This window comes from Pleurodeles waltl, chromosome 5 (genome assembly GCF_031143425.1).
Source record: "Pleurodeles waltl isolate 20211129_DDA chromosome 5, aPleWal1.hap1.20221129, whole genome shotgun sequence".
NCBI classification, from domain to species: domain Eukaryota; kingdom Metazoa; phylum Chordata; class Amphibia; order Caudata; family Salamandridae; genus Pleurodeles; species Pleurodeles waltl.
Window position 1 is genome coordinate 429,379,032 of NC_090444.1, and position 16,021 is coordinate 429,395,052.

Below are 16,021 nucleotides of genomic sequence, written 5' to 3' on the forward strand. Positions count from 1 at the left end.
TATCGTGGCCACGACTAAGTTCCTTTCAGGGACATTCCTTTCTAGTCATGACTTATTATATATCCTGTTGATATGTCGGTCATTTCTCCATTGTGAGTAACTTCCGTTAACTTATCACTGTGTCTGTCTCATGCCTGGCTTGTTTCCTCTTCATTGCTGGGTTGTTCATTTCAAGACTGGTGGTATCCATTTGCAACCCTCCTCCGGGGTTCACATTGCTTTGGTATCTAATTCTAAGATGAGGAATCTGCGACTAGTTGTGTCTATCAGATGGACAAGTTACTTACCTTCAGTAACGTCTTATCTAGTAGTCAGATTAGCCACAGATTCCTTACGGACCCACCCATCCTCCCCACTTGCGAACTGTGTTTGCGTCAGTCACGCTTGGGGTAGTCTCTGATGTCTTCTTGTTATTGTGCCTATAACATCATGATTTTTCCATCCTAGTTGGGATATACACTATTCCACTGCCAGTTTCTATGTGGCTCCGCTTTGTTGTGTGGATCACAGAAGAAACTGACATCAGCGCGTCGGGGGAGGTACTATATGGACTCCGCTGACCTCATGTCCGGAGCCAATAATATATAAAATTGGTCAAATAGTAGGGAAGAATTTCTAAACTTAATTCGCACAGAATGAGGCTATTAATCCATCATTGGCAATAAAAATAAATTACAAAGTTGATTAATTCATTGAATTGCAAAACTACGTAAAATATGTCAAATAAACATCACAAATACATATGTACAAGACTGGTTCAAACAATTATACTCAAAACGTATATATCAGAAAACAATTCGCCTTTGCTCTCCTGATTTGAAAACAATGTGTTTATATCCGTTAATTATGCTACAATCCACATTAATACAATGGTTGTACTCAAAAACACATCTCAAATTCTATGAACTTTTCATCCTATATAATAGAGAGGTGTGTTCCGTAGTCCTTAGAGGTAAAGTAGATTTTCCTTGCAACCTCGCCATGTATCATAACAGTTTACGCGTTTCAGCCCCTTCAAATTTGGGCCTCATGAGGACTAATAGAGAGAACAATGCCTATTAAACATAAATTAAAACATCATTAGTAAAAACCAAAGCGGTCTATAACTCCTCCACCATATAGGAGAGAGAAAAAGAGAAGAAAAAAGAGAAGAGAAGAACCCCCATTGTGAGGTATCAAATACAACGCACCACAAAGCTGTCAAAATAACACTCTTGCTCTATTAATTTAGGTGTATTTTGTGAGCTCCCTTTCTATAAGTAATTAACCCTAGTGTCTGTGGATCAACTATATAGTCGTCAAACCATTTGATCTCTGCTACAAAACTCCAATGTCTTTACCTTTAGTTCTCAGCTCAACCTACAGCTGTAATCTGTGCTTTAAAATTCTGAAAATAGTTATGTCCGGGTCCAACATCGCTGTGGAGTCGCTTGATACCCTCTATCGATACACAGAGGTGCTGCTGAGGAAAAGTTTCAGGATCCAGTCTGACGCCTGGGTAGAATTTTAGGATGAGGAATCTGGGGCTAGTCTGAATCTCTACCAGATAAGGCATTACCGAAGGTAAGTAACTTGTCCTTCCTTGCCGACCCACCCATCCTCCCCACTCTGTGAACTGATTTCTGGGGTCAGGGACTCCCCTTTCAGGGCCTTAGTTTTGACACACCAGTAGTCAGTTTCTTTACGTCTCTGCACTTCGGGCATGGAAAGTCGTGAAAAGAAACTGACCCCGGGGTGGTGCCTATATAGGACCCGCAACATCATCCGGTGCAGATGACGCCTACGACTAACACAGAGCCGATCAATGGCACGCAGGAGTACTGCTCACGAAAATCTTATGGTTCCAGTCTGACAGCTGGGTAGAATTCAATTGTAAGGAATGTGCCTACCAGATAAGGTATTACCAAAGGTAAGTAAGTTGTTCTTCGCGCCTCTCCACAGTTGTCCTCTCAGGCTTCTCCTGTTGAAAACTGACTTCCTTATGGCAATCACATCTGCCGGCATGGTGAGCTGTAGGCATTGTCATCTAAGCCACCCTACCTTTCTGTCTATTATGACAAAGTGGAGTTTCTCACAAGGGCCTTTTTTCTTCCAAAAGTGGTCACACCTTTTCATGTATGCCAATCGTCACCTTGCCTACTTTTTACGCACCCCCGCATCCTTCTAAGGAAGAGTAGAGGCTCCACCTCCTGGACTCAAAAAGAGCATTGTTGTTCTACCTTTATTGTGCAAAAGAGTTCTGGAGGGATGACCAACTCTTTTTAGGGTTTGTGGGTGCAAAGACATTTCAAGCATTGCAGAAGCCGAACATGTCCAGATGGGTCGTACTCTGCATTAAAATGTGGTACGCATTGGCTGAAATGCAACCCCCTGAGGGCTTGCGTGCTCATTCTACCAGAGCTAAAGCTGGTGCAGCTACTGAGGGCTTGCTTGCTCATTCTACCGCAGCTAAAGCTGCAGCCACTGTTAGCACATGGAGTTCCAGTCCTGGACATCTGTCAGGCAGGAACTTGGGGATCTCTGCATACGTTTACCAAACACTACTGCCTGGACAGTGATGTCTATAGGGAAGGGCCCTTTGCCCTTTCGGTCCTGCAGGACTTTCTGGTGTGATCTTAGTTCGCAAACCCTCCTCCAGAGATGGTATTGCTTGGATATCTATTCTAAGGTAAGGAATGTGCAACTAGATGTCTCTATCAGATGGGCAAGTTACTTACCTTCAGTAACGCCTTATCTGGTAGAGACAATATCTGGTTTCAAATTCCTTACTAAATACCTCTACCTCCCCACCTCCCTACCCACCCCAACACACACACATCCCTTCCCACTCTACAAACTGATTTCTTGGGTCAGGAACTATCCTTTAAGGGCCCTAGTTTTGATGCATCCGTGGTCAGTGTTCTTCGTGGCTCTGGGCTTCTGGTGTTTTGCCGGGGTGGTGCCTGTATAGGACCTGCAAAGTAATATCCGGCGCAGAGGACATACTGAGACGATCAACGCCACCTAACAGCACGCAGGAGTTCTGCTCGAAAAAAAAATTCCGGAGCCAGACTGACACCTGGGGAAAGTTCTAAGGTAAGGACTCTGCAACTAGATATTGTCTCTACCAGATAAGGCATTACCAAAGGTAAGTCCTTCATTTTGCTCAAAATTAATCTACATGCTCAGTTGCTCACTCAATGAAATAGCTTTTTCCTACTTAATCCCAGTATATTTCAATGTCTGTTGGGTAAATGTTGTCTGTGCCCGATATGCGTGTGGGTCTAGGGATACAAGAAAACCATGTGCATTGAAACTGAGAATCAACTGAATGAAGATGGGATTTGCAGGTGTGGTGCTGTGGGGACCAATAGCGATAAACCTTTTCAAGAGTAAACCAGACATATTCATACTGGAATCAAGCTATAATTTGCTCAAGGCTTCTTCTTTTGTAATAACAAACCAGTGCCCTTTGAAATTATTTTCATACTTATTGTAGACTTCTATTCGTATTGTGGAAGATGAGATAATTAATGTAGGAAAGTACCCTCTTTTTTGCATGGTTCCTCCCACATTTTCCCTGCTTGCAGTGTGCTTAGACTATTTTCACTGGGATTCTGCTAACCAGGACCCCGGAGATCATGCTATCTTCTTCCAACTTTGGTTACCTAGGACCTTTGTGCACTGCACAGTTGGCATACTTGTGTCCCCTTATACGTCTGTAGTATGTGGTACTTAGGTACCCAGGGCATTGGGTCTGTGTGTGAAGGGCACCCCGCATGAGCAGAGGTGCCCAAACGAACTCTATTCCCAATGCACTGGACTTTGTTAAGCGCGGAGAAGCCATTTTACCTGTGTACTGGCCACTACCTGTGTCCAGCTACATAATGGTTACTCCAAACCTGGGCATGTTTGGTATCAAACATGTCAGACCATACCACAATACTAATGCCAGTATTGGAAGTATGATTCCATGCGCTCTCGGGGCTCCCTAGAGGACCCCCCTGTATTGCTCCTACATGTCTTCCAGGGTTTTACAGTCAGCCCATGTTGCTACCACCCCTCAGCCAGTTTTCTGCCCTCCTGCTGCTTGACCAGCTCAGGCAGGGGAAGGCAGAACAAAGGATTTCCTATGGGAGAGGGAGGCAACACCCTCTCCCTTGGAAATAGGTGTTACAAGGCTGGGGAGGGGTTGCCTTTCCTGGCCACCGGTTTTCTTTGAAGGGCACATTTGGTGCCCTCCTTGCATAAACCGGTTTGCACCAGTCCAGGGACCAAAACTGAACAAAGGAAAGGGAAGGGGTCACTCCCCTGTCCATCACCACCCCAGGGGTGATGCCCAGAGTTCTGCCAGGAGATCACTTGATTCTTACATCTTGAAAACAAGATGTGCATAGGCCCCTGGGAGCACTTGAGTGGCCAGAACAGGCAGGTGATGTCAGAGACCCCTCCTGATAGGCGGTTACTCTGCAAGGTGACCAAATAACCAAACCCCCTTTTAAAGCTATTTAGAGACTCTCTTGTGGATGGGTCCCTTGATTCGGCAAGCAAGACTCCACCCGGACTCCTGCATAATCTACTTCTGCTCCTGGCCACTGGAACCACAACTGGACACTTCTGGAACTGACAAGACTGCAACTCCCGAGATGACCTTGCATTGCAACATTGTTTCCCCAGCTCCTTCCAGCAACTGCAACATTTCCCTGGCTGTGCATCCTCTGGGGTCGGCAAGACTTCAGCTGCACCAAGAAGCAAAAAGGAATCTCTCCTATAGTGAAGGAGTCAAGCCCCTGCATCTGCAGGCACCTAAAGCAACGACGTCCAGCTGCGTGGATCTGCTCTCCTCTGGAACTGCTTGGATCCTGCAACACAGGGGGTGGTCTGGAGTTGTCCCCTTGGTTCTCTCTGCCCGCTGTCCACTTTGGGAGGCAGTAAGCCCTTGTCTCTCCTTGCAGGACAGTACCCCTGTGCACTGCGACTCTTGCAAAGCTTTTTGTCTCCTGCTCCAAGGGATCTTCAGGCTCCGAGTAGCCCCAGCCTCCAGCACTTCATCCTTGCAAGGACAGTGTCTCCTCTCCTGCTCCAGGGACATGGAACTCCTCGCCAGGTGTGTGATTGGGCCTCACTGCAACTTACTGTACCTGCTGCCAGTGGGTTGCCTGTGTGGGCTGCAGCTGCTTATGCTGGCTCTCCCAACTGCTGACGGTCAGCCTGAACTGCCCTCCAAGGTTCAAGTCCACTTGACCTTGCTGGTCCTCTTTAGCCTCGCAACTCTTCTTTTGCTTCCTCTTGCATTTTTCAAGGCTTGTTCGTGGATCTTCTAAACCACTGGCCATCTGCAACCCAGCGACTGACGTGGGACATTATCTGCACCACTCCAAGGACTTCTTTGCAGCTCCTAGGCTCCGCAGCTTATCTTCTTCTACCCGAATCTCCAGCCACAGAATGGTGGGTAATGGCTTCTTCCCAACTCGACACTCCATTGTAGACTGTACTCTGTCCCCTTCTTTTTCAGGTCTTCTTTCAGAATCCACCTTTGGGTTCCTCTGGTCTGGTCCTGTTCTTGCACAGTCTTTTTTCCCCTAAGTCCTCTTATTAGTCCTTGGGAAGACCAGGTTCTTACCTCTGCTCTTCTGGTCGCTCGGGGGTTACTTAGGTACTCACCTCTTGGGGTCCCAAGCTCTCCCAGCTCCCCTCTAACTACAACTACTCCATATCCTTGGGTGGGGGAATTTCACTTTGCATTCCACTATTTTAGTATATGGTTTGGTCCTTCCTTAGGGCCCTAACTATTTTACTATTTTTCTACAATTCTTGCCAATGCTAGTTGTTTCCTGTGCTAATTCTAAATATTATTGTGTGTATACATATATATGTGTGTTAGATATATATATATATATATATATATATATATATATATATATATATATATATATATATATATATATAGTGTGAACTTACTTACAGTTGGAGGACTGCCAAGTAATCTAGTGTAGTGTTACTATAGTAAAGTACCTTTAATTTTGTGACACTGTGGTTATTTTCATGTGTGAAAAGTTACTGTGTGACTATTGTGGTATTGCATAAGCTTTGCATGTCTCCTAAATAAGTCTTGGCTGCTCATCCATAGCCACCTCTAGAGAGCCTGGCTTCCTAGACACTGTCTTCATTCACTAATAGCGGTTGCCTGGGACTGGTACAAGGTGCCAACAGCATAGGTGTCCACCACACACCAGGCCAGCCTCCTACAATTAACATCGTTTGTTACCGAATTCTAAAAACTAATTCACGAGGTAGATACATTACCATATTCTAAAGTGTTTCTAGAGATAGATAAACTTATAAATTATGAAGTCTAGCATTTATGGTCTACACGCATGTGTCAAGAGATTGTGTTCAGAATGAACGTGCTCATTGTCCTTATAGTACCACTTATATTAATGTGTACTATTTATATTGGGCACCAGCCAAATGTCAGCAATTTGCATTTTATGATAGTGAAGATAAATGTTGATTCATTGCTGTGGACTCACTAAAATTTTGTCTTCCAAAAAGGTACAAAAACTGAAAATACTTTATCAGAAGCTTGCAAAATGACTGATCATAGTGCGTTGGGCAATGGTACAGCTTTGTTTTGCTAGTACTGCTGAATCACCTGGCGGTCAGCGAGAATCTAAAGTTAAACAATATATTTACTCCTGTGCTGCTGAGCACAATGGTTTTAACGGATATCTGAATTACAGCAATACTACTGATCAGAATGTTGTTAGAACTTTTGAACATGTATGAAATTCCGTTATGCATTGTTACATTTCTAAGAATATAGTCTGCGCAGTCTACAGTAAACTGTGAACCTGCCAGTAATTTGCGCTGTTTTCACTAATGCAAACGTATTCATTTAATTATGGAAATAAAAAGAAAAAAACATAAATACATGTTAATCACACAATATATATTCGGCTCAACATTAGTAAAATGCTGTTAGGCAGAACTAAATGTATGTTTTTTGTATTGAAAGATGACTGTAAAGAAAACGCTTTCCAATTTCCGAAGAACGCACCTTGACAACTGGCAGGAGCACAAGCAACAATTCACAGATGATCAACTGGTTGTTCTCACGGACCTCTTGGTATCGCCTTGCTACTATGCATAAATGGGTAAGCCATTAGAAATCCAATTAAAATTGCTAAATATGGTGCATGCCAAGGTGTATGTGTATTGTTGTATAGTGTTAAAACTTGGTTAAAACGTAAATTCTGCTCTTGTCTCCGACTCATCCAGGCACATTACGTTTACATGAATTACATTACTGATTTACGTTTCAGCTTTATACCTCCCATTATCTTTTTGAGCAACTCCTGCAGGTGTTTTTTGCGACATCAGAAAATGTGTTAACAAATTAAAATTCTCTAAAGCGAGGAAATACATCTTTTGTCCTCCCCTTTCTCTGTTCCATCACGTTTCTTATTAATCCCCCTGAGGTTCCTCCTTACTGTCTCCTTTTATTCATAGAAATCTTCAAGAAAAAAGGGTGGGTTCTATATTTGGAATAATTTGGAGTGAGGGAAGATAACAACAAAGAGGAGGGGGGTCATTTGAGGCTTTTTAATTGTAACATTGTCATCCCAGCGCTGCTGTCTGCTGATCAGAAGTTAGAACTTCACTGTTATGGTCTAAAGCTAGAGTATATTGATTTATACGTTACTGCAGTAGTTGTGAATGAGTTTGAACATTGTGACACATTTTATGACATCTAATTTGTATTTTCTCTGTATAAAAACATTTTAACACAGATAATTGAGAGATCTGTTTTTGAGGTAGATTGTCCATTTGTTTAATCAATTTTCAATATTTTTATATGACATGGCCGAATTCAGAAATTAAGTCTCTAAAAAGTTGTTTTCGGTTGGTGAGACTAAATCACACTGAAAATTAAAACATGGAAGCAGTCAAAGTTAAACAAAAAACACTCTTGATAACGATGTTCATTCTCAATCATGATGAAGTGACATTAGGGCTTTATTTGTCAACATGTGACATAAAAAGACATTCTGTGCAGACCTGCTTATTTGTCAGTGACCGAAACTCCTGTTATGATTGTTTTTTCCCCATTGGTATAAGTGCTAAACCTTTGCTTTTTACAGCACACATGGGTTTTTCTTGGGCATGATCTAACCAATGTTCTCGTTGACATATGGCCTTGTCTGTGCTGCTAAAGCAGATTTTAGAGGCTGTAGAATGGCACCATAGTTTGGCACCTAGCCAAATTTGTGGGCTTTTCCCCTCTCTTCTTTTGATGAGAGACCTCTGTAGGAAAATGGCTCCCTGTTGCAGTTACCCCCTACGTTTTGCCTGATATTGATGATGACTTGACTAAGAAGTGTGCTGGCACCCTGCTAACCAGGCCCCAGCACCAGTGTTCTGTCACAAAAAATGTACCATTGTTTCCACAGTTGACACACCCCTGGCACACAGATAAGTCCCTTGTAAAAGGTACCAGTGGTACCAAGGGCCCTGTGACCAGGTAAGGTCCCTAAGGGCTGCAGCATCTGTTGTGCCACCCTAAGGGACCCCTCACCTAACACATGCACACTGCCATTGCAGATTGTGTGTGTTGGTGGGGAGAAAAAGGCAAAGTCGACATGGAATCCCCCTCAGGATGCCATGCACACAAAATACTGCCTGTGGCATAGGTAAGTCACCCCTCTAGCAGGCCTTAAAGCCCTAAGGCAGGGTGCACTATACCACAGGTGAGGGCATAGCTGCATGAGCAATATGTCCCTACAGTCCCTAAGTCTATTCGTAGACATTATAAGTACAATGTGGCCATATTAAGTATATGGTCTGGGGGGGGGGGCGTGGCTTCGGGCGTCAAGATGGCGGTCGCACTCTGAGAGTGCTCTGGACCCCTCCGTTATCCGCTAGAAGAAGCCAGCGCTGTCCTGCCTGGGGGCACCCTCCTGGAGCATCTGACGGGCCCCCTGACCCCTCCGGACGGACCCGGTGCTCGGGGGAGGGGAGCAGTGAAGCGCAAGGACCTACGGAAGCATTCGCCCCCATAGTCAAGATGGCGGTGTTCCCGGCCACGCAGTGGGCCGTAATGACCACCGTCTGATGACCTGCATGTACGGCCGAGAGTAGTGCCGGCCCTGCCTTGGGATCTGCCTGGGCCCAGGCGGCGGAGAGACTCGAGCGACCGCTGAGAAGCAGTGTGAGAAGGAGGGGACGGTCCTCCCCCCCCTTTTGCCTCGGGGAGCGATCACGCGGCCCACGGACCGGGCCGCCTCTGTGGCCGGAGCAGCCTGGGGTGTTGTGGCGCTGGACCCAGCTGCGTCCTCTGTGCGCCCAGGTGCCCCGGAGGAGGAGGCGCGGCCCTGAGCGCAACCTGGAGGGAGCGCATAGGACATAGGCGCTCGTACAAGACCTGGCCCTGCTGGCTGGGGCGGCGCCCTGGACCTGGCGCTTTTCGGCCGTGGCTTTTGGACCTTGTCCACGCGCCGCCTTGGGACGGGCGGCGGATTAGCCCCCGGGCGGCCGCTCAAAGACATCGGAGGAGGTGCTGGTCGCCAGGTGAGATGGCTGCCCGACTAGTGTGCTTATCGTGTCTCAACCCATAACCAAGCACAGGCCCTAACGCCTGGGACTGATTTAATCCAACTTGAAGGGAACTTGGCCGGGTTCCCTCCCCCTCTCCCCGGTGGACACGCTAGTGAGTCTTGAGGTCGTGGGAGACACAAAAAGACACAGAAGATTCGTCTGAGGCCTGTGGGGTGACTGGGGAGAGCGCCACATCCTGAAATAACTATGGGGAAAGACAGAGCGAGCAAACAGCCGCCACCCTCCCAGCAAAAGATCGACCTATTCACAACGCCAGCGGCCTCCCGGGGCGGTGGAGATGCGGCCCCTGGGAGCTCCACACCGGATGGTGTAAACGCCATCTTGCAAGCAATTCAATCCTCACAACTTGCCGAAGAGACTAAAATAGGGGCGGTAAGAGAGGATGTGGGCCTTATTAGGCAAGACCTTAACGCAGTGGGACAAATTACGGAGGTGGAGGACCGAGTCTCACAGACTGAAGATGAGTTGGTCGACCTCAGAACCAAGGTGGCCCAGTTGCAGACCCGGACGGGTGAGCTCCATCGGCGCGCCGAGGACGCAGAGAATCGCTCCAGGCGCAACAATCTACGCATTATAGGGTTCCCAGAGGGGGTAGAAGAAAATAAAGCCCCTGAATTCTTAGAGCAATGGATTAAATCCTGGATGCCAGCCAAGGCCCTCTCGTCCCTGTTTGCGGTTGAGCGTGCCCACAGGGCACTGGCGCCGCGGCCCCCACCCGGGGGACCCAAGAGACCGTTGATAGCGCGTTTCCTAAACTTTAAGGATCGAGACAACATCCTCAGAGAAGCCAGACACGTGGTCGACCTCCATTGGGAGAACAATAAAATCCTAATTTTCCCTGATTACACTCGAGAAGTCCAGACCCGACGCCGATCATTTGAGCCCGTAAAACAAAAACTTAGAGCGATGCAGCTTTCCTACATGCTCCTCTTTCCGGCGCGCCTGAAGGTCTTGATGGCAGGAAAGTCCTATTTCTTTGAGGCCCCGGAGGAGGCGTGGGGACTGGCTGTCCGAGGAGGGCATTGGGCCGCAGAGGGGGCCCGCCGGGCCGGCCCGGGGATCCCCCAGGGAAGACCCGCCTGCTCGTGTGGGACAACGGAGAGGCCGGAAGCGTACCCGTTCACGGCACGGAGGTATGAGGGGCCCCGGGGTCACCAAAGGAGAAAGCGAAGGTCGAGGCTCCGAGCGTGAGGCGAGTTGGGACCCGGAAGTGGCCGGGGGAGCCCGAGACCCAGTACAGACAGCTGACGGCGAGCGCTTGAGGCAGTCACTGACGCTTGGTTGACTTAAGACATTTAAGCCTATGTATGGCCAACGGAACCTGCGAGACCCGCATGGGCTGGCGGGTGCGATTTAGGGTGGGGCTCCGGGCACTGTTGGACCCCCAGCCAGCGGCTCTTGCATACTGTTTCTCTTTCTTGGCCCTTTACACCTTGACTTCTGTTCTTTGATTGCAAGTGATCTGCCACTCCACTCCTACAGCAATTCAACTGGCTGTTTTGTTTTCGCTTTTGTTGGGTAGTTGGGCGACAGATGCTTCCTGGGTAGAAGTATGGGGAGGGGGGTGGTTGGGGGAAGGAAAGTTCATTAGTGAATTAGACGGGATAGTATTTGTAAGTTTCCTTTTTTGTTTTGAGTTTGGGTTTTTGCTTCACTGTTCAGGACGGTCACTCTGGAGCTCACCGACGGGCGCACGACACTCTCTCACACCGACTCCCCCCCACGCGTGTCCCACACTGACACAGGTTCTATCATGGAACGTAAACGGCCTCCTGGATAAAATCAAGAGATCAGCAGTATTCAGTACCCTCCACAGATATGCCCCCCGTGGTCCTATTGCAAGAAGCGCATCTTCTTGGAACTAAATGTCCCATGCTTGCAAGTGAAGGCTACGATAAAGTCTATCGCTCAGGTTTCACCAGAGGCTCTAGGGGAGTGGCCATTCTTCTCCATCGTTCGCTGCCCATGGTTAGTGTAGCCTCACAGTCTGACACACAGGGTAGATATGTTACGGTATCTGGATTGTTCCATGGGCTCCCATTCAACCTCGTATGTGTATACGCCCCCCAAATGGGTTTGATGCTTTCTTACACTTGCTCCCCCAGGTCTTAGCCGAACTCCCTAGCAGAGTTACACTTATTGGGGGAGACTTTAACGCCGTCTTAGACCCTAGATTAGACGTATCCGGGAATGTAACTACCTCAAGATCTGGCCGGGCTTCGACCCTAAGGGGCTGGACAGAGAGCCTGGGACTATGTGAGGTGTGGAGATCCTGGCACCCTAGAAAGAGACAATACACCCACACTTCCGCAGCTCATGGAACACATGCCCGTATCGACCTAATGTTCATGCCGGCGCTGGACATTGTCAGGGTCACGGGAGCAGATATCCTGCCACGTGGGGTCTCTGATCATGCACCAGTCCAAATTCGTATAGGCGGTACTGAGCCTTCTCGCCATCCGACGTGGCGCCTGAACGCCTGGTATTTACAAGACAGCGATTACATTCAAGCAGTCAGGGAGCGCCTTACACAATACTTCGAGCAAAACGTGGGCTCGGTTCGGTCCCCAGGCACTGTTTGGGCTGCATGCAAAGCTACTCTTAGAGGGCACGCCAAACATCTCCTTCGAGTTTGAGAGCAGGCCCGCAACCTCAAAGTGTCGGCGTTGGAGGCTCGCGCACTGCGGCTGGAACTCTCGCACGCGAGTTCCGAATCGGCCTCCGATCTGAGGCAGCTTACCAGGGTGCAAGAGGAGATTAAGCACTTGGTGCTGGAATCGGCAAAGCACATATGGAGGGCATCAGCTGCCCGCATATATGGCTGGAGAGAAAAAAACGGGAAGCGCCTACACTGGTTGGCCACAAGACCCTTAGCTGACAAGGTTATACCCGAAATAATAGACGACTTGGGATCTCTCGCAAAATCACCCACCAAAATCGCACAGAGCTTTGCGTCTTACTACGCACAACTCTACGCGGAGCACCCTAGGCCACAGGCGGAGAAGGAATCCCCCCTCAAACGAGATCACCCTGCCTAGAGTCCCCCAAGCGGTAAGAGAACAATTAGACAAGGCTATTAGTTTGGCAGAAATTGCGGAGGCGGTTGCCAACCTATCCTCCGGTAAGACTCCGGGCCCTGACGGATTCCCTGCAGAACTCTATGGCAAATGTGGAGACATTCTGGGCCCCCACCTGCTGGACATGTACGAAGAGGCAGAAAGATGTGGTCGGTTCCCAGCAGGGATTGACCAAGCCACAATTGTGGTGATCCCTAAGACTCAACCCGCATCGCAGAGCTGCTCAGCCTATAGACCCATCTCCCTTCTAAACACCGAAATCAAGGTGATGTCTTCGATTCTGGCTGCCAGGTTGAAAAAAGTGCTCCCGTCTTTGGTGCACCCAGACCAATGCGGCTTCATGACCTCCCGCAGTACGAGGCATTGTATTAGACGCCTACATTTAGCCCTAGCACACCGGGATGTACTGACTCGGTTCCCCTTGGCCTTGCTCCTACTAGACTTCGATAAAGCTTTTGATACAGTAGACTGGTCTTACCTTAACCATTGGATGCAGAGCTACGGACTGGGGCCTAAATTCTGTGGTTTGGTGAAACTGCTCTACTCTAAACCAACCGCCAGGGTGCTAGTAAACGGTGTGGTCTCCGACCCATTTCCGATCCGCCGAGGCACCCGTCAGGGATGCCCATTATCCCCTCTGCTATTTGCATTAGTAATTGAACCGTTGGCGAAGTTGTTGCGTGAAGACCCACTGATCAGAGGCTGGGCTTGGCCTGGGGGCTCAGAGGACCGCGTGGCACTCTATGCAGACGATGTCCTCCTTTACATAGCTGACCCCGCCACAAGCGGTCCGCGTATCCTGCAGATCCTTCACCTCTTCTCAGAGGCCTCTGGCCTCACACTTTATCCCCATAAATCCTTGTTGGTCCCTCTGCACCCCTCCAGGGATTGTATCGAATGGCAACACAACATTCCCATCCGAAGAAACAGTTTTAAATACTTGGGAGTGTTCATTGCACTCATCCCGGAGTTGGCCTGGGAACTTAATGTCACGCCACTGACTAGGAAGGCTAATGACCTACAAAGATGGCGGTCTCTACCCCTCAACCTTTTAGGGAGAATAGCCCTATACAAGATGATGATCCTTCCCAGACTCCTCTATCTGCTACAAAACTTTCCATACCGGATCCCCAAGACATGGTTCAAAGAAATAGACTTGACGGCGCGCCAGTTTCTGTGGAATGGTACCCGCCCTAGACTAGCCCTTTCTACCTGCCAATGTGACGTCTATGCTGGGGGTTTGGGAATGTCCAACATCCACCTTTACTACATCGCAATGCACCTACTTGTAATTAATGACTGGGTGGGGGGTGGCTGGACTGACCCGGCATACCGACTGGAGCTCCACACTTTGGGCTACCAGGGAGTTTTTGACGCCTTGTATGGCGGCCCGATCCCCAGGACTGTCCCGGAAGTGACAAGAGTGATCTTAATGGGGTGGCGTGAGGCCCAGAGAGTGTCAGGTTGGAGTGGTCGCCTCACCCAACAGACCCCGTTATGGCATGGAAGATTGCTACGAACATTACAAGACTCGAGGGGTTCCAGAGGTGGGACAGCATAGGGATCTCCACTCTGGGGGATGTCTGGGAGGGGGCACATTTGAGGTCCTTTGGGGAATTACAGGAACTCTTCTCACTACACAAGACACAGTTCCACAAATACCTGCAGCTTCGCCACGCTTTGTCCGTACACATATGGGAGGGGGACCAGGTTCCTGAATGCAGTCCTATGGAGGCGAAAGTGCTGATGGGAAATATAGGCAGAGGCGGAGTCTCCCAGATATACCGTTCCTTAATAGTCAATATATCTAGTCCCCTGGTGGGGCTCCGTCGGAAATGGGAGGACTGGGTGGGACCAATGGAAGAGGAGGACTGGGCGGAGGCACTAATGGCACCTCGGGTACTGACGATGGCCACACGATTCCGTTTACTTCAGACCCTTTACCTACACATGGCATACCTCACCCCCTCTAGACTATACAAAGCAGGCCGTAGAGCCACAGCCAACTGTCCTAGATGCTTTGGTCCAGAGGCGGACTTCTTCCATATGGTCTGGGCTTGCCCAGTGATAACAATTTACTTGAAGGCAGTCATAGGGGAGACCTCAAAGGTTTTGCAAGAAGATATCGAAATGGCTCCACAGTCTCTCTTACTGGGAGTCATGGGCGAGCTGGGTCTGAGGAGGGCAGACAAGATTTTCCTGGGTGTGGCGTGTGTGGTGGCCAAGCAAGACATTATGACAGAGTGGAAGGCTGGGGTGGCGCCGGCATTGATCAAGTGGAGACATGGGATGGACTGGTGCACGCAGCGCGAGAGGCTGGTATACGAAGCCAGGGGTTGCCCTAATTAGTATATTAAAGTGTGGGGCAAATGGGACGGCATAGTGGGCTCACAGGAGGGAAGTGGTGTGTTTGGAGAGTAGGCACCCTCATGTTATTGTTGCTGAAATACTAATTATTGACCTTTACTCATTTACTGTTGTATAAGACTTACTTTTGGAAGCCCAGAAGTGACCTGAGGTTTGACCGTTCGCACATGCACCAATTGGTGTTCTGTTTACTGTGTTTGTACCCTTTGTTTTTTAATTTGCCTAAAATCAATAAAAAATTCTTTATAAAAAAAAAAAAAAGTATATGGTCTAGGAGTTTGTCAAAACGAATTCCACAGTTCCATAATGGCTACACTGAACACTGGGAAGTCTGGAATCAAACTTCTCAGAATAATAATCCCACACTGATGGCAGTGCTGGATTTATTAAAAAAATCCACACAGAGGGCATCTCAGAGATACCCCCTGTATTTTACCCAATCCTTCAGTGCAGGACTGACTGGTCTGTGCCAGCCTGCCACTGAGAGACGAGTTTCTGACCCCCTGAGGTGAGAGCCTTTGTGCTGTCTGAGGCCAGAAACGACACATGCACTGGGTGGAGGTGTTTCACACCTCCCCCCTGCAGGAACTGTAACACTCAGCGATGAGCCTCAAGAGGCTCAGGCTGCGTGTTACAATGCCCCAGGGCAGTTCAGCTAGTGGAGATGCCCAGCCCAAGGACAAAGCCCCACTTTTGGTGGCAAGTCCAGAGGGATAATTAGGAAAAACAAGGAGGAGTCACCACCTCAGCCAGGACCACCCCTAAGATGTCCAGAGATGAAGTGACCCCCTCTTTGTAAAATACTCCATCTTGGTTTGGAGGACAGGGACCAATAGGGTTAGGAATGTGCCCCCTCCCAAAAGGGAGTGGGTACAGGAAGGGTGTAGCCACCCTCAGGGACAGTAGCCATTGGCTACTGCCCTCTAACCCCTAAAAAAGCCCCTAAATTTAGTATTTAAGAGCTCCCTGGACCAAGCTAG

At 48.5% G+C, this 16,021-nt stretch overlaps 1 protein-coding gene across 1 annotated transcript in view; it reads left to right on the plus strand.

Annotated features, from left to right (window-relative positions):
* PSME4 (proteasome activator subunit 4) overlaps positions 1–16,021 on the plus strand; it is a 1,396,200-nt gene that overhangs the window by 1,349,610 nt on the left and 30,569 nt on the right. The window contains exon 46 of the mRNA XM_069234194.1: positions 6,998–7,136. Coding sequence (XP_069090295.1) covers positions 6,998–7,132 — 135 coding nt within the window. The 3' untranslated portion in view covers positions 7,133–7,136. The remainder of the gene's footprint in view (positions 1–6,997; positions 7,137–16,021) is intronic.